The sequence below is a fragment of the Crinia signifera genome, chromosome 3 (genome assembly GCF_055691185.1).
Source record: "Crinia signifera chromosome 3, ASM5569118v1, whole genome shotgun sequence".
NCBI classification, from domain to species: Eukaryota; Metazoa; Chordata; class Amphibia; order Anura; family Myobatrachidae; genus Crinia; species Crinia signifera.
Window position 1 is genome coordinate 95,022,686 of NC_139219.1, and position 19,848 is coordinate 95,042,533.

Consider the following 19,848-nt stretch of genomic DNA (forward strand, 5'->3'; position numbering starts at 1 on the left):
GGGGTAGCGAGCTAGAGAAACATCCTATTCAAAAGACTGGGCGGGCAGGGCGGTCGCTTTTGAATAGGATGTTTCCTATTCTCCCGCTCGCCGCTACCCGGACTCTGTTATGCGTCGTGCGCTCCGTGCTCCCCGCATTCTGCTACCTAGTCTCCAGTCCACTGAATTACCACACAACATTCCAACAGGCATCTTTCCATAAGACTGACATATTTTGAACAGCTAAACGGTGACGCATAAATCCCACTTACAATTCTAAAATGCACAGATGCTTTCATTGTGTGCTGTGTTTGGAGAGTGGACTATGATATCAATTGCACAGGACGCAAAACAAAATTGTGAAACGAATCCACCTGTATCAAACTAATCTTTAATAAAAATTAAATTAAAATAGTATACTGCTTTTTACATGTTTGAGTAATTCCTGCAATTAAAATTATATATTTGATAGCAACATACTAAACTTAAAAAATAAAATAAAAAAAAATTAATATTACATGAATAAATTGAGGATGAGAGTGATATATAACATAAACCTGGAACCGTGGTGTTAATGTGAATAGCAGTTTAGTTTTTCCTTTCAATGCACATTGCTATTCCCATGCCACCACCTATACAGAGAGCTGCGACTCCTTTCTTCCCACCCGTTCTCTCCAGAGCATACAGGAGGGTGACCAAAATGCGACAGCCGGACATTCCAAGAGGGTGTCCGAGGGCTATAGCGCCACCCTGAATGTTGACCTGTAAAACAAAAGTAACAATTCTGTGTAAATCTGTTGAGTTAGATACATGTCAAGATAATAGATTTATTTGTTCAAGGTCATTCTTGATGTTTTATTCCACCCTCAGTAATTGATACTAATTTCCCATAATTCCCCATGTCATGAATATGTCTACACAGACTAGTAGCACTTCTCAGTGACTATAGGTGCATACTCAGTGGGCGTTTTTGCCCAGTGTGTATGGACAGAGATGATGGGGACAATCATATACACACAGTGATTTTTGTACCTCCAATTGATTTCCCCCAGAGGTGGATTGCAGGTTGCTATGGAAAGCTGCTCATCTGCTGGTAACACCAGCGATGACGCAGGAGCACGTATCAGCGCTCACCGCCAGGCCATACACACTGGGCGGCTTTTGAGCTAAAAGCAGCTCAAGTGGTTATAGTGATCTGCTTTCAGCTCAAAACATCGCACCCGATTCTGAGGTGGATGACAAAACAGCTTTTGGGCAGTTGGGCAATGTTTTTGTATGCTGGGCATTCACACAGTTGCACTGCACATGTGCCACAATGGCCTTGTTATAGCACCCGGAGCGTGGAATAGAACGCACTGTATTTGAGAGATAGTGACTGTAAAGGTGCATTTTTTTTTCATCCCCACCAACCCAATGCGGCGGTCCCGTGCGCATTGGGTCAGACCCTACAGATTGAACCTGCTGGAGGTCCAATCTGTCGGATCAGACCCATCAGTGGCACATCATGGGTGCTTTTTAGCACCCACAATGTATTGGTCCAAACTGCAGGTCCGCTGTTACACACCTATGTGCAGCAGTGGCGGCTGGGAAGCGTCGCCAATGCAGGTCAGGCACTGGGATCCCTGCGACGCTGGGCATTAAGTCAGATGGGTCCCTGCGGCACCTGAAACTAAGTAGCACCGCGCCGCCGCCTGGGGAATAGAGCTACTTACTTCCCATTCGCTGCACAGACTCCACTGACTTACTGCCCAGCACCGCAGGGACCCTGCAGCCCGCCCCGCACAGACCCCCCCTGAGCCGCCCCCCTCCTCCGCGGCTAGCAACTCCCCAGGGATATACATGCAATAAATCACATGCAATTTATTGCATGTATAATTTGGCACATCAAATGCCAAATCGTAAGCAGCTTCCCAGGGAGCTGCCAGGGTTCTCTCAAGGGCAAACTGGTACTTGTGTATGGGGGTCTTAAGTGGGAGGTAAAGTAGATGTGGAGTGATACTGTATGGTAATTTCTGGGGTGTGTCACTGCTTCACCTTATTTGGTGGTTCTGCTCCTGGCACGCTACTCACAATGGATATTAGGTTGCACAGAGGCCCGATGGTGCAACCTGCAGTGAGCATCTCTGTACAAAAGACTGCAAAGATGCAGCAGCGGCATGAATTGCCTCCACCTTATCATTCAGCAGCAATATGTCACATGGTTTCCTTAATGCTTTTGGCGTTTTCTTGATGTGAGGTCTACATCTAAAAGTTGCTTGCTGGCACATTGTATAGTATGCACACAATTTACCATAATGAAATCTTCATGGAGTTACTATAACCAACCTTATCTGGGTTCAGTCCTAACTCGTTAACAACAGCTAAGGCTTGTGCTGCAAAAGCTTCATTGATTTCAAATACGTCCACATCATCCAGACTCCATCCGGCTTTTTCAACCTGCGTGACAGAATATAATCCTTTTTATTTTCTGCTGAATCGAAGTAAAATTAAAAAGATTATCCTTGAACAATGTCCAGAGTCAGATCATCCAATCAGGCTCCTGTCTATTATCCAACAAGTACTCAGGAGCCTGGGTTACTCTTGCTTGGGCAAGACTTAGAGGTGTATTCATGGCGGGTGGTGAGCAGCGGCGAAGGGGGTTTGTACGGCGAGGATAGCTTTCTTTAGTGGGGAAAATGTATAAATGACAGTACATTCACTGAGTAATACAATGTAATTTCACCCAGGGTTTACCGTCTATTACATTTCTTGCAGGATGGATTTAAAGTTATGACCCCTTATTCTTTCTTTCTTATTCTTGTGTTATTGGTGGTTTGCCACAAATCCAAGAATAAATACTTCTAAATAAAGAAAGAAAGAAAGAAAGAAAGAAAGAAAGAAAGAAAGAAAGAAAAAACCTCTCACATCATCCTTTGTGCTATAACCATTTAGTTGCTTTTCACGCACACACACGCACACATGTGGGCGATTGTTTAGCGGTGGCAAGTGTTGGAATTGTAAATAGTCTCAGGCCTGAAAATAGCAGAACAAGCGGCATCAATAGATAATTGCAGTAGTCAGTTGAAGAATTGATTATCACTGTTCCTCCCACTACAGATTACACCGGGCAGTCATCACTAAAGTTACCAGAATGTGGTCTAATGTATTTTCATAATAGTTGTTCAAGCTGAATTGAGTTTAGATCAGATGTATGTAATATGTTCAGGTTCAAAGCTATATTTACTACTCTGGGCATTGTGTAATGGGCATTACTGGTGGCATTATGCATAATAGACACTACTGGGGGCATTAGATGTATAAGCAGGAGTACTCGGGGCATTAACTGTAGCATAATGCGATATGGGCATTTTGGTGTGTAGCATAATGTGTAAAGGGCATTATGGTGTGGTGCATTATGTGTAAGGGGCATTATGGTGTTATTGGTACTATTATGTGGCCATGACCCTTCTCCATGAAGCCACGCCTCTATATTTTTGGTGCCCACTGTCTCTAATTATTTTTCTGGCACAGGGCACCAAAATGTCTAGTTACGGCACTGTTTCAAAACATACTTATAAATTTCCCTATTTGTTCAACTAGATTTCTACCCAATTTGTCACTATACAGTATGTGTTCATAGTTATTTACATCCTTCATTTGTGAGAAAAAGTAAATGCGGAAACTCACAGCTTTTTTAATAGCCGGGATAGGTCCAACTCCCATAACGGAGGGATCCAAACCAGCCTGGGCAGTGCAGACTATCTCTGCCATGGGAGAGAGATGTCGGTCCCGTGCCTTTGATTTCCTCATGAGAATAACTGCTGCTGCTCCATCATTAATACCTGCAAGAGGCAACCATTTAGAATTGCATTATAGATAATTAGCTGCAACACATAATGCTTTGTATATTGGGCCCGATTCAGACACATTTGCCAGGCTGCAGTGCGCCATGTGCGAACTATACACCCAAAGGCAGCGAGCAAAGGCTAGCCTTTACTCACAGGGTAATTGATACCCTGCGGGTGTTTGGGGGCATGCCTTCTGCATTTTCTGGGAGACGGCATGCCCCCAGCTGTCGGGAGGGTTGCTTCTCCCCACAGCCTTCGCAGCACCGAGTGAGTTTTGGCTAACTCAGCGCTGCGAGCAGGGGAAATTGTTTTTATTTTCCCCCGTGTGCAGAGGCTACCTACCTGCTGGGCTCCAAAGATTTGCATGCCCAGTCAGCAGGTCTGAATCAGGCCCATTGTTCTAAAAGCCCCACTGATAACAAACATGCACTGACCGGAGGCATTAGCTGGAGTTACAGTACCAGTCCCATCCTTGAGAAAATAAGGTTTCAATTTTGCCATCGATTCTAAATTACTTCCATGTCGAGGAAATTCATCTGTTGCCACTGACACAGGACCTGGGGAAAATCAGACAATATGGTCAATAATGGGTTTAAGAATCTTTTACTAGACATAATAAACAGGTCAGATGTGTGTGGGGTCATGGCCAGGACAGGGTTTTCCATTAAGAATTTACTTTCACTCAGTAATGGCTGATGGCATAATCTCCATGGTGATCAATGTTTTTCTTAATGGTCCAGTGTATACATTGCAATATACCTTACATACCTCATCATACAGAGGGTATAGATGAATCCATATGTGCACAATTCCAAACAGAGATGAGTTCCGTTACAATATAAAACAGTGAGGATGCACACCTCGAAACTCCGACTACCTCATCATTTACTGTACACTGTGTAGTCTTTATTATTACTTATTAAACAAATACAAGTTTATAGAAAGTATTGGGGCATTTGGAAATGAAGTTGAAATGTCATATACCTTTCCTGGAAGGTACCTCGACGGGTACTATCTCTTTGTCAAAATAACCAGATTTCTGTGCCGCCTCAGTTCTGTTCTGTGATTGGACAGCGAGACGGTCCTGTTCCTCTCTGGAAATCTTCCACTGCTTGGCCACGTTTTCAGCTGGAGTACAGATAATAAAAACACATTTCAGATTTAGCGCTGTATAAAAATGTATAATTTCATAGGAATTCTTTACAGGATATGAACTCACCAGTTATTCCCATGTGATACTTGTAAAATGCATCATTAAGACCATCACAAAGTATACTGTCCTGTAGTGAGGCGTCTCCAACTTTCACTCCGGCACGCATGTGGATTACATGAGGAGCCTGCAAGTAAACATCATTAATTAGTTGTTGGAATAGAATCTTTCATGCAGGTGTAAAATAATAACAACATGCAAACATTCACATCATGTGCAATTCATAGCCGCTGAGACAGAAGATGTAGCCTGAATTTACTTTCCTCTGTCTGACAATTATACTTCCCAAGTGTCAGTGTGATATAGCCAGTTTCTGTATAGTCATCCAATTTCACTTCTATAATCTCCCTGGGAAGCACTAGATTTTAGCTAATTATAGTCTGCACCCCCAGCATTGCTCCCATATACAGGTACTGTATGTGCCTATTTCTACACTCGTCACTGCTTGCATTCATCTTGTGAGTATTGGTAATAAATATTTCTAGGTTTTCTTAATCCTTTGAGATCCTCAAAATATCGGCTAAAAATGCCAGCGCCACTCAGCGACTGTTCTTTTAGTACAAATAAATACAACTACAGCCACGTCAATTAATTAACGTTGGGTTAAATAATGCACCCAAAAAAAGAACGGCGCTGGCATTTTTAACGGATATTTTGAGGCTCTCACAACGTTAGCACTCAAAGGGTTAATCTACTTGTAATATAGACCATGGTTCACAGGTTGTACAATATAAATTGGTTATCTTTTGTAAATGTAGGCAAATATTTAAATTGTAGGATGTTAGAATATGATAAGCAGTCTGTGTTGATTTTGTACATCCAACCTGTGCATGAATGGAGCCCTCTGGCTACTTCCATCTCCGCTACAAAAACATATTGGTTGGACAATTATCTCAGGAACCTATGCAGACATTGTTGAGAGGTTCACTTGATGTTCAGTGCAACTACTAACTATGGAATGACTACAGGTAGTTTAAAGTAACTCATACCCCTTTCAGACATACACAAAAATCCCAGGATTTTCACGTGCACATGCATAATCCCAGGACTAGCATTTGTCTGAATGGCTCTACCCGGGATTTTAGTCGACTAAAATCCTGGGTCCTGTGCACCCGCAATGCAAAAAACCCAGGATTGTACCGGGTCTCCTGGGATTTTCCCAGTCTGTAGAGTTAACAAGGATTGGTTCACTAAACAGCAAATATCCAGTGGGCAGCTATTCCCAAATAACCATGTGATACAACAGCATTACACAGGAGGGCATCTCTCAGTGATCAGCGTGTCAACCTTGAAATGGATGGGCTACAACAGTGGGAGACCAGATCAGGTTCCACTCTGGTCAGCTAAGAGCAGGAAATGGTAGCCACAGAGCTCACCAAGACTAGACAGCTAATATGTGAAAAAAATAGATAAAATAGGTTTTTTACATTTTCAGCTGTCTAGTCTTGGTGAGCTCTGTGACCACCGTTTCCTGCTCTTTGTTGACCAGAGTGGAACCCAATTTGGTCTCCCACAGTTGTAGCCCATCCACTTCAAGGTTGACATGCTGATCGCTGAGAGATTCCCTCCTGTGTTGTTAGGTAATTAAATTGAACAGTGAAGCTAAGGGTTGGTCTCTAGCTATGCAGACTGGCCACAGCAGTAGCGACTCAGACGCCAAATTTTACATGCAACCATCTAAATATACATGCCCTGAAACGCATGCATTTTCCAAGCCACTCCACTTAAACTTCCTGTTACCACCTCCACTTCCTGTCAAAAACTCATTGTGAGCACGATCGCTAACTGCAATCACAGTACATGCACAGTGCGATCACAGCACACATGGAATTTGCCGATAAATCACTTTGTTGAGTGAACATTGCATCTAAACTTGATTTAGACCCTATGTCACATATCATCTTAAGCTGGTTCTACAAACAGGACAAATAATTGTAGTTTACACCAATGGTGACCACATTTCCCAGATCCTACTCCGATAGAGCGCCTTTGGGATGTTGTGATACTGGAGAGTTAAAGCAATAATTTAATTATATTAATAAATAAAAGCAAATGTTCAGACAAACCATATTGCAATGCAAGGGGTGCAAATACATTTATGGGTACTTGTGTATTATCACAGCGCCCAATTTCCTTAAGTACGGTACCATACTGAAATCGCATCACATCGCATGTCACGTTATAGTGACATATGCGATTTCAGTACCACACCCGTTCCCGCTCCCTGTCATTCCCGCCCCCTGTCAGAATCATCACAGAATCAGACAATGTCTGACAGGAATCCCTCAGACCTGCAGGACAAATATTGGAAATGGCTGTACCAGTGAACATGTTCAGCTTGCCTCAGACAGAGGCGAAGGCTATTCAGTTCTTCCAGCACCATGATCTGCTTCCGCTGACGCAGAATTGCACTAATGGGCACCCTATGCGGTTGTCAGTTAAGGAATGTATGTGGCGGTGCCATGTGAAAGCATGTCGTCTCAAGGTGAGCCTCAGAGCGGCCCATTGGTTTCCAGGGTGCCGCTTATGCTTCGTCACCTTGATTCGGTTCATATATTCCTGGGCCCAGGAGCTCCCCTCAATTGTGTATCGTGAGCGTCAGCTGGAAATATCCAGAAATCTGCGGTCCTGTATAACCGATGGATGCGGGAGGCTTGCACCATGGACCTTATAGCGCAGCCCCAGTGGTGTATCGGTGGTCCTGGGCACATTGTGGAGGTTGATGAAAGTTTGTTTGTCAAGCGAAAGAGCAACGTCGCCATACTTTACCACAGCAGTGGATTTTTGGCGGAATTTGTTGCAAAACTGGACAGTGTTTCGTTACAATGGTGCCCAGACGTGATGCCACCACTTTGATGGCTGCTCTAAAATGAATGAGCCAAACACAACTATTTATTCCGACTGCTGGGGGCGTAGAGCAAAGAACAGGTGGAACTGGCTGGTTATCAGCATGCACAAGTGAGCCACAGGTTTAACTTCATTGACCCGGCCACAGGGGTTCATACGCAGAATGTCGAGAGACTTTGGGGCGCATGCAAATGGCGCAATAAGCGCCAAAGAGGCACAGCACGCCACCATCTCCAATCATATTTACAGGAGTTCATGTGGCGTAAGACTTTGGGTGGTGATAATCCATTTGACCGCATCCTTCGAGCACTTACGCTCCTTCCTAAAGCAGATTGACAGTTTTTTTTTATATATTTTCTTTCATGATTTTTAGTCATTAATGTGGTTATGTTGTAACTTTATTCATTGTTATTATTATCATTATTTATTGTAATTAATGTCATTAATTCATTAGGCTTTTTCATTCTAATTTATTAAGTAAATTACAGTTATTCGTTAACACATGTCGTCATTACGGTGTCAGATGTATGATATTGCAGGTGTGAATATGTTCCTAAAACACCACTACTATCCACGCCACCCCAAAGTGTGGCGAGCGCAGTTAGCCCCGCGAGGGGTGGCAGAACGCGGCCTCCGACCTTTTCATACCCCCACTATCCACGTCGCGTGGAGTCGATATTATAAAGTTTGGCGAGCCCGAAGCATGGCGACACGGATTACTTTACATGTATTCCGCGTCCCCTCACCACGCTTCGGGCTCAGTGGTTCGCTGCGATTGCCACACTATATAAAATCAACGCCACGCCGACGTGGATAGTGGGGGTATGAAAAGGTCGGAGGACGCGTTCCGCTGCGCTCGCCACGCTTCAGGGTGGCGTGAATAGTGGTGGTGATGCAAAAGAATGGCATAGGTGTTTTCAATAGTAAGCACCCATCACATCTCATAGCATGGGTGCTTCTACAATGAAATATCGGATCGCATCCACTGCATGGTGCCATGCGATCACATGCGATATTTCCTTGTATAAGTACTGTTGTGCACTTAATATGCACTTCGAATCATCGGATCATATCTCATAGCACGGGTGCTTATACAATGAAATATCGCATTGGATCGCACCCTGTCTACGGTGCCGTCCGATCCCATGCTTTATTTCATTGTATAAGCACTCCTGTGCACTTAACATGGACAACGCATCACACGGCACCATACACGCTGTGCGATCCGATGCGATTTTACAATGGAGAATAGCCCTGTACGCTTAAAGCGTACTGGGCGCCGTGATAATACACAAGTACCCGTTTATATTATTTGCATGCAGGTTAAATACTGGCTGATTTTCCATGTAGCCTATAAATAAAAGCTGGACAGTTTTATTTTTACACTGCAAATTAAATTCATTTCATAAATTTTTTTTGCTTTGCTCCCATCTCAGTATAAGGCCCCTTATCCTATATTTTACCGGAACTCTGTGGCAATCCTAGAAGGGGGTGTACCACTCTCTGGTGTTACCAAAAACACCAGCTGCTCCAAAGTGACAGTAACCAGGTGCTGTACTGTAACATTCTATGCCGCACTCAGCTCATGTAACAATATAAGAGCCCAGCATCTGTCCGGTCCCTGGACTGATGAATATGGAATTAAGGCCACACCCCCTCCAGTGATTCTATGCCACACCCTCAGGAAGAACTTATTGCGCATTGGGTGTCAAATTGCCACCACTGCTGGAACTCAAACTGTAAAGATCATGTTAAAGCATATAACATCCTCACCTGACTCATGTTCTCCATACCACCAGCTACCACAATGTCAGCTTCCCCTGCCAGAATGGATTGTGCTCCTAGGCTTACAGCCTTTAGTCCTGATCCACAGATCATTTGGCAACTCCAGGCTGGAACAGTGTAGGGGACCCCGGCGCCTACACTGGCTTGACGAGTAGGGTTCTGCCCAGTTCCTACAAACAGAAGGACATATACAAATCAGATAAATGTTTACAGTGACTTGCACCTTTTACCAAAGTACATTGCTGTTGGTTACCAGCTCTGTTTTATTCCTCACTGTGAATATAAGGTTCAGACTTCATTATGTCTACTATGTTAGATCACAGGTTCACTTTAAAAGCATAGGTTATGCTGCAAACACATAAGAAGTTTTAACCTTTTTACCGATTTGCATTTTGTTTGCACCCAGCTAATGAAATGTGGTATAATAAAGCCACATTAATGCGATAGCTCCAGCCTGATGTCCCTCCTATAGCAGGATGTCCAAACTGTGGCCCTCCAACTGTTGTGAAACTACACATCCCAGCATGCCTTGCCATAGTTTTAGCCTTCTCTAATAGCAAAACTGTGGCAAGGCATGATGGGACTTGTAGTTTCAAAACAGCTGGAGGGCCATAGTTTGGACATGCGTGTCGATTGCCTACCTGCAGTCAGAACATGTCCAAATATCACTTCAGAGACCTCATCCGGCTGGGTGTTGGCTCTCTTTAATGCCTCAAGGATCACAACTGTTCCTAGGGCATGAGCAGGTAATGTAGACAAGGCTCCATTGAATGAACCTAATTAAAATTCAACAAAAAACAAGCATTGATTAATCAGAGCACTCAAACAAAAATAACATGAATAAATGCAGAGCTAGGAAATAGTAGGCCAGATTTTTTACATATCAGATGCATTATAACTATGTGTGTTGCACATTACTATACTATAGTGCTGTACAGTGAGGGATTCATAATTCTGGTAAATAACGGAAAATGGGGTGAATCCTATTAAGGCACCACACACAAGGGGATGAGTTGCTGTAGCAACGGCATCAGAACTCGCTCCTCTTTCAGAAGGATCTTTTCAGGGGCTTCAAACAAAAGTCCATGTGGTTTATTTACTAAGATGGGCATTTTATTAAAGATGGATGGGTGGTGAAATGTAGATTATTTTAATTATCTTCTAGAACACAGGCTCTCCAAGTCGGTCCTCAGGGCCCCCCACACAGTGCAGGTTGTGCAGGTCTCCTCACAGAAACAAGTGAAATAATTAGCTCCACCTGTGGAGCTTTTAAAATCTGTCAGTCAGTAATGAGTGCACTTGTCAGGTGACGTGTGTGTGGTCCAGAGGACCAAGTTTGACAACCACTGTTCTAGAAGATGCTAAATAAATACTTAAATTCTGATTGGTTGTTATGCGCAACATCTCATCTTCAATAGAACTCCCATCTTATTAAATTTACCCCCATGAATGTGGTGTTATTACCATAAGTAGTGGGTAATTGTATTGACTCCAATGACATGGAACAGTAAGTGAAGATGGACCTGCCTAAATGAGTTTAAAACCCTCATGCCCCATTGAATAATGAACCTTATAACCAGTGACATATTTCAAAATGAATAGACTGTTGATATTGCTTACCTTTCTGGTCAGATTCAGCAACCCTCCCCTCCTCCCATTTCATCTCCCCACCTCAGCAGCATCCTCATCTTTCAGCAATAGGCTGTTATGCGCATGTAAGCTGGAAAGGTCATTGCTGTTTCCATTGCCAAAAATGGTGACTGTATCACTATCGCCATCTACAGATGGTATAAGCCTGGGGTAGCCAACTCCAGTCCTCCAGAGCTACCAACAGTTATTGTTTTCCAGATCTCCTCACAGAATCACAAGTGAAGTAATTAGCTCCACCTGTGGATCTTTTAAAATGTGTTAGTCAATAATAAGTGCACCTGTGCAGCAGCTGGGTTGTCTGGAAAATGTGAACTCTTGGTAGCTCTCGAGAACTGGAGTTGGCTACCACTGGTATAAGTGGTACAGTGGCAAACCATGGTAAGCTCGGTTTATTACCAGTTTGTTAGTGGTAATAAACTTTTGTTGACCTAATGCATGTCAACCTTTTCATGTGTCTATATTTTGACCTTTTGTCTGTCGACCTAAAGACCACATCCTGCTCAGGACCCCAGAGCTCCTATGACCTTGTGGGTAAGTGGATCTTTGAATTTGCCGCTTGGATGATAACTATAATGATCCTTTCCAGAATGGTACCCCACTGAGCTGGACAGGAAAACAGTGATCTTCAGGGTTCTGTATATGGCAGATGCATGCACAGCGGAGCAATACACTGATGTTCGGGGGAACAACCCGCGCAGTGAATCTGCCCCTTTGCATTTTCCCTCCTGCAGCACAAACAGGTATATTTATGAAGCAGCGGCTTTGGCGGAAAAATTTATAATGGACACGAATATCAAACGGAAGATATGCCAGCCTGTGCCCTTAAAAATCAGTGCCACGGTAAATGTACCCCAAGTAATCAATGTTTTTGTGCTAATGAAACTTTTCTAAAGTGTTGATGCTGTGGAACAGGAATGTGTACCAATGTAGAAATACTAAATGCTTTCTCATTCTCAAGATTAAAATCATTTTACATAATAAGTTCTCATGGTTGCCTACCTGACCCACCTTTCTTATCAATTACTTAGCTCCCCACAGGTGCTGGCAATCATACATTACCAGGGAAGTCCAGGATCAGAGCATTTTCTCCCTGAAGGAGAGGGTCGGGTAGGCAACCCTGATTTTACTATCAGTCATTGGCACATCTGGCGTTCAGTATTTTGGAAGAAGCTAAAGTCTGGCTCTAGCCTTGGTGCTGCTCTATAGTAAAAATGTAGCTAATGAAATAAATTACGTTCACCTTGGTAACAGAAATAAGAGATAACTATATAACAGTTGCAGACAATAGAGGTTTAGGAACATACACTGTGATTAGAGTCAGTGCCCTTTAAATTACTTTTCATTCGCCTTCTTTCCAAAATTTCCTCCATTTTACCTAGTACAAGTTGTAGTTTGGACTATGGCATTTGTGTTGCCTCTACAACAAAAGATTGCCCAAGAAGGGGGACTGGAGAAAAATATTACAAACCGTACGTTAGGTCAGTCAACGCCCCCTCCTATACAAATCAGGGTTGTGTGTTTGTGTGACATGATGGTTCTACACTGACGAGCAATCAGAAGGCAAGAAAGGGACTCGGCACATCCAATCAGAAAGATGATGCAGATATGGTTCTACGCTATTCGTCCAATCAGCTGCAGACACCATGAGGGCTGATCAGCATCAGTGACAGCAGCACCACACAGAGCTCATGAATATTCATTAACCCGGATACTACTACTCACACAGGGCAGCCTGAGCAGCGAGCCGTTCCACTCCCACCTGGAATGTGAGTGTACACACCAGGCAAGCAGCACTGTCACTGGATCTAATCCAGTCCACTTCTGCCCAGCTGCAGCTACATGCAAAAGCCTACAGCAAATATTGCTTGGTTAATGCCCCCCCCATCTCTCTCTCATAGCATGTCTTACAAATGTGACCACAAAAACCTAAATTAATTTCACTATATGTTTGCAAAACTTATTTGCATAACAGAATCAATATTTAATCTTCATGTGTACGAACAGAGCATGTTAATCTCCCCATGTACAGTAATTAAAATGGATCGTGTATATACATAAAAGGAATGACAGTATATGCACTCATACCCACACGTGTGTTCGGAGTTTCGGAAACGTAACAATACAATACATATAAATCATCAGCATAACGTCCTTTAAATGCAGAATATACAATATTTGCAGGCATCTGCGTAAACATTATCTGGGAAGCGGTGTCCTTCCATCATATTAAATATCCTACACATATGGGGCTATTGCCGGCATACAATACATGGAGAAGCGGCTGTTACTGTACCTATAGGAGTACGGGCAGCAGATACGATCACCACTGGGTCCTGTGCGGGACTCATCTTCCAGGTCACTCCGGTTTCCTCTGCTCCAGAAACAGCACAGCTGCTGCTGCTGCTCTGACCCTCACTAACTACTGCAGCGTGCAGCACTGCTGAGCTATCTCTCCCTACAGATCTCTGCTCCAGAGTCCAGACACAGCACTGACACCAATCCTCAGAGCTGCACACATGTATCCAAGCTCACTCACTGACTCTGACTGTAGGCTGCAGCACTACTGTATCTACATCACAGTTGCCCATCTCCCTCTCTGAGTTGCAAGGTTTTGCAGCTGACTAAATAAACAAAACTGCCCCACCTGCAGGCTTGGAGGTGGCACATCATCTTTTATGTGTGCAGTCACTTGTTTAAAATGCGAATGATATCCAAAGTATCAAAAATGTTGCTAACGACCTAGAAAAGTGTTCTGCAAACTCAGTTCTCCTAGACCCCTAAGGCTGGTTTCACACACTCCGGCTCATGCCGGACGGTGAAATCCCGCACGGCCAGGGAGCCGTGCCGCACACATTAGTTGTGAATGGACACTATTGTGTGTGAAACCAGACTATTGTGTCCATTCACACGGGACGACCACGGCCCGGCCGCAGCAGGATCCCGCCACTGAAAGGGACGGCTGCCGGGCTGTGGCCATCCCCTCCATGATAAAGTACACGAGCCGGAGTGTGTGAAACCGGCCTGAGGCCGGTTTCACACACTCCGGCTCCTGCCGGACGGTGAAATCCCGCACGGCCAGGGAGCCGTGCCGCACACATTAGTTGTGAATGGACACGTTCCGGCCGCACGGCTGCAGCCGGATCCCGCCACTGGAAGGGACGGCTGCCGGGCTGTTGCCATCCCTTCCATGATAAACTAGTGTTTGCGGCACGGCTCCCTGGCCGTGCAGGATTTCACCGTCCGGCAGGAGCCGGAGTGTGTGAAACCAGGCTGGTTTCACACACTCCGGCTCCTGCCGGACGGTGAAATCCCGTACGGCCAGGGAGCCGTGCCGCACACATTAGTTGTGAATGGACACTATTGTGTCCATTCACACGGGACGGCCACGACCCGGCCGCACGGTTGCAGCCGGATCCCGCCACTGGAAGGGACGGCTGCCGGGCTGTGGCCATCCCCTCCATGATAAACTAGTGTGTGCTGCACGGCTCCCTGGCAGTACGGGATTTCACCGTCCGGCAGGAGCCGGAGTGTGTGAAACCAGCCTAACGGTGCATGTTTTTGACGATCTATAGATCCAACTTGAAATCCCGCCCTGTAAATTAATATGCTCGCTGTGCGAATGGATATTTACACCTAATGAAAAATTCATAGCTAAGCAAATATGTCAAAATCCCATTGCGAGCCGCTTACATCGAATGATTTTTCCACTGTTCAAGCTAGGAGCAGCCAAAGACTTACTTAGCGAATGCGATGAATGCAGGCAAATCTGGCCTGAAACTGCTGTCACATACCCTCCCCTAAAATGCTTGGGCACGTCTACCATTTTTTTGGCATGCCTGCATTTTTCTTAGCATACCCACTAAAAGGCCAGTTACCATCCCCCAGACCCCTACTTCCTGTCAATCACCTTGCGAACAGCTAGCAAAGAAAAATGCAGCAGGATTCCTTCGCTGTCAGGCCTATGCATTGCAGCCCTTATGCCCTTGGCAACTCCTGGTCCCATATGTCGAGCCAAATCTTCAGCTGTTCCATGTTGCTGATGATTATTGCAGCTGCTGAGTAGGACATTGACCTGGTTCCATTACTGATCTCCTCCACTGGGATCTGGACCACATTCTTCTCTTCAGCAACATGATTTAGGTCCCATTGGGCTAATCTTTCATTTAGGGACCCTTGGTATCCCCTGAATTGATCACAATATGTTTTGCCTTACACAGTTCTTGCAGAATTCCCATTTTGTTGTTTTTGTAGTTTGTATTGCTGTCTCCATTATACTTTGATTCCTTGGTTCTGTGCTTTTTACTTGCGTGATCTCACCGCTGCCACCAAATGTGAAGATACGCGGTTCCTAATCACCTTTAGGGACAGTGATTTATTAAACAGAATGGGTGATAACAGCTTAGCATACTCCAGTAACACAATCCAGCAATACCCTGGCAGAATATCACTCCTAATGGGCTCTACACAAGTAGCAATATTTTATTTATTTATTAACAGTTTCATATATAGCACAGCAAATTCCATTGCGCTTTACAAAAGGAGACAGTGATACAACAAACAGGGTATTTACAGACAGTCAAAAGGTAGGAGGGTCCTGCTCTCAAGCTTTCAATCTATAGATATACGGGCATTTTATGAGTGATGATACTTAATTTAGCTACATCGCTCAGAAAATGCTACTACATTCATGTGTGTGTAGAGGCTATAGTGATGAGCGTCACTGCGCATCGCTATCTGCTGGCAATTAATAACCAACATGCTTATTATTAATCGGTCGGGGCCAGTGTTCTCACCTGAAAACACTGACTCTTACAGATCACTCAGCACACAGCACTGTGGGCCTTATTCTGGTCGATGCGTAAATTTCCGAATTCTTTTGGATGGCGTTTTTTAGCCGTCTGCGCATGCGTAGGCAACGGTATGCGCATGTGCCACGCACGGTCTCCGTACTCGTTCTCACTAATACCGTACAGAAATGTGCACCGCATTCACTCGGGAAATATGGGCGTAATATGGGCGTCATTCGGAAGTACACAGGAGTGTAGTTTCAAAGTGGGCTAAACTGGGCGTAAACATGGGCGTACATGAGGGAGTGCACTAATTCTGGTAGGCGTGCATTCGGATAGAACACAGACTGCAAACGAACCAAAAGGCAGGAAATATGCGGTCTCCATAAGCAAGTATTGCTTTGCAGACACCACTCGGTCATGCGCTAGGCATTCGGATCGCCCAATTAGTACGGCCGCACCTGAACCAATGTCAGCTGAACACAATACAATCCACTCCTCTACTCATTACTCATTAATTACACTTATGTCATTGCTTCAATTGGAACCATTGCAGCCTAAATGGACCATTACAAAACACAGGTTGCCTAATTGCATAAGTGTGTCATGTGACAGATTTATGAGTTCAGATAATAGTCGTGAGTTTTGCGGAAATACACCGCATCGGTGCGTACGGCCAGCTTCCAGTCCGTTCAGACGCTGTAAGACCGTGCAGAATATGTGTGTGTCCACCGCACACGCAAGGTTTGGATGTCGTCCGTAAACACGCCCTCTTCTTAGAGAGTGAGTCCGTCCGAATGCGGAGGACCTGAGGGCGTTTCTTCTTACAATGTCCGCACAGCGTGGCGTGCGGCCCGCTCCGAAAGAATTCGGAAATTTACGCACCGACCAGAATAACCTCCTGTGTGCTGAGCGATCATGCTGAAGTGTTCTGAGCAATTTAGTATAACTCAGAATGCTTCAGCATTGCTACTTGTGTAGGCCCCATTAAAGTATGGAAATCACATATACAGTTTTTAATCAAGGTGAGTACATGAGACACAGAGACAACCTGTCTGATCAGCTTTGAACAAAGGAGAGGTCACTACACATAGCTGGATCTCCTGTGGTTTGGGTAAACAACAATACATTTTGTTGAACAATAGAGTATAAACAGAAGAGACAATGGTACCAAACATCACTTAACCTTTGGGGTGTTTGGAAATAAAAGAAATGTTACGGCTAACACAAATAAATTAAGACTGGTTTCAACACAGTTTGAGGTGGAACTGGGAAATGCAATAAAGGGGTACGGGTCACAGGGTCGACAAGAGGAAAGCCAACATGCATTAGATCAACCACTGAAGGTCGACATGCATCAAGGTTCGACATGTATTTATATTGAGTTTGTCATTAGGTCAACACAAGCAGTAGGTCGACGTGGGGTAGGTCGACAGTCAAAAGGGTTTTTCACTTTTTGTATCCCGAATTATCCCAACCATTGCTTTTTCACTACTGGCATGGTCAAGTATGTATGCACTTGCCGATGCCAGCTCCCCTGCCATGTCCCTTTGCCCCTGATGTTGCTGGGTACACATTTTTTTTTTTACATTTTTATTGGTTTTCAAAAATAAAATATTATTAATATTATTATTATTATTATTATTATTATTATTATTATTACCATATAAAATGACATGAAATTAGGCATGTGCACCGGCCACTTTTAATGTTTTGGGTCTGTATCTCCACCCGTGTTTTGGATCTGGATCTGTTTCAAAATACCACATTTCCATTTTCATGTTTTGTGTTTTGGATCTGTAATTAATTAATTTTTTTTAATCGCAGAATTTGTGCTTTTTTTTCTCCTACGCTATTAGTAACTTCAATAACATTAATTTCCAATCATTTCCAGTTTATCCTGAATACCTCACAATGTTGTTTTTAGGCCTAAAGGTTGCACTGAGGTAGCTGGATGACTATGCTAAGGGACATAAGTGGGCGGCACAAACATGTGGCCCATCTAGGAATGGCACTGCAGTGACACATAGGATGGCCGTTTGAAAAACTAGGCCCCAAAGAGCACATAATGCCAAAAAAAGAGGTGCAAGTTGGAATTGTCCTTGGGCCCTCCCACCCATATGTTGTGTAAATAGGACATGCACACTGTCTTTAACAAGCCAATCATTTGTTGCCACACGACTTCACTGTGGCTGAAATGATTGGTTGGCCCCCACAAAAGAAGAAGCAAATTTCATCTCCCTGTACAAACTGGTTTTACAGAGGTAAGCTGTTGTCCTCATCCTTGGATCCCCCCCCCCCCCCCACCACCCCCCTTCAGTATGTACATCCTCATCCTCACAGATTATCAATTCGTCCCTGCTGAAATCCACCAATACAAGTCCCTCTTTAGTCTCTCGAGGCAATTGCTGGTCTTCGTTGAAGAATTCATAATTCATTTTGATGAACATCATCTTCTCCATATTTTGTGAAAGCAACCTCCTATGCTGCTCGCTGACCAGGTTTTGGAGTACACACTGGAAGGTGTACACAACTCAGGTAAAATAGAGCCAGTTTGTACAGAGGCTTCCAAACTGCCTTTTTTCTTGCCAGTACAGGTAAGGTCTGTCTACTTGGATGCTGTCACCAAAGTAATCCTCCACTATTTTTTCAATGGTGACAGCATCGTATGAAGTGACAGTAGACATGTCAGCAATTGTTGCAGGTCCTTCAGTCCGGACCAGATGTCCAAACTTGTTCCTGCCTGCCCTGCATCACAGCCAGCAGCTCTTGTAGGAAATCTGAGTTGTTTCCTTGCAGGTGTGGGAGAAAATGAAAGAGGAGCTGTTGCCGTGTCATGTTCCACTTCAGATGACAATATCTTGACCAGCATGTTTTTTGCACCTCTGTAGACTTTTGTCTGCCAGAAACAGAGGCGCAACATAGGCTTTAAACCATGGATCGAGCATGGTGGCCAAAATGTAGTACTCTGACTTTTTTTTTTTTTAATTGAGTTTTTATTTTCGATTTTACAACAAACATAGATATAATAAAAAATATGACGATACAATACACAATACGATACAAGACACGGCAGTCATCATACAGAGGTAGAAGATCTAGGATGTTAATTACGAACATTACATAACGGGAGATACGAGATAACAGATGCATATACATATACCTGGAACAACAACTATTAAAATATTTGCAAGCTAAGCACTGCGAAGTAAGTTATTAATAGATTACTCGATGGCCCTTCTATGAGCTTATTTGGACGATAATTAGAGATTCTAGCTGTGAACAAAGTGGTGTCATAGTGTTTAGGGAAACTAGAAAATAATTATTATGGTGAAAGGGAAAAATGACATAGTGACAAAAAGAAAGAGAAGATCTAGCCATTTATTCTGGGGGATTTTTTTTTGGACGCCTATATGGCGAGAATACTCAAAAAAGTGCATAAGTGCGTAAAGTGCTATGTGCTGCTTTGCCTGGAATTCCAAGACCCATTTATATATTTTATCAATCGGCCAGGATATATTTACAAACAATTAATGTTAATGTTTAAAGTGCAACGTGGATAGGGTCAAAGACCTGTTTAGGGACCGAGAGGCGCAAAATATGTGCACATTTGTTTGGTTTACGTGGATCCAATCTAGGTAATCATAAGCATAATAATAAATAAAAAACAGAATAAATTGCAATTTACTGATAACTAAGAAAAAACTGTGAAACCTTAGCATATACCGCCAGAAATAATACAATTAGGACTAGAGAAGCTCAC

The 19,848-nt window shown here is 43.8% G+C and overlaps 1 protein-coding gene across 1 annotated transcript; it reads right to left on the minus strand.

Moving 5' to 3' along the window:
- Positions 1–348: 348 nt before the first annotated feature.
- Positions 349–13,903, minus strand: ACAT2 (acetyl-CoA acetyltransferase 2). Its single transcript, XM_083176224.1, has 9 exons — positions 13,592–13,903; positions 10,290–10,424; positions 9,637–9,818; positions 5,026–5,143; positions 4,791–4,934; positions 4,241–4,363; positions 3,646–3,800; positions 2,305–2,415; positions 349–741 (listed from the first exon to the last, which is right to left on the minus strand). The coding sequence occupies exons 1-9, from the start codon at positions 13,644–13,646 to the stop codon at positions 568–570; spliced, it is 1,197 nt and encodes a 398-aa protein (XP_083032350.1). The 5' UTR covers positions 13,647–13,903; the 3' UTR covers positions 349–567.
- Positions 13,904–19,848: the final 5,945 nt, after the last annotated feature.

Excerpts from the sequence above, each read along its gene's own strand:
- ACAT2 (XM_083176224.1), bottom strand. The coding sequence starts at position 13,646 with ATGAGTCCCGCACAGGACCCAGTGGTGATCGTATCTGCTGCCCGTACT. Across the intron at positions 4,935-5,025 it reads GTATCACATGGGAATAACTG|CTGAAAACGTGGCCAAGCAG; the intron begins GTGAGTTCATAT and ends TCTGTACTCCAG. Across the intron at positions 2,416-3,645 it reads TCCCGGCTATTAAAAAAGCT|GTTGAAAAAGCCGGATGGAG; the intron begins GTGAGTTTCCGC and ends TCTGTCACGCAG.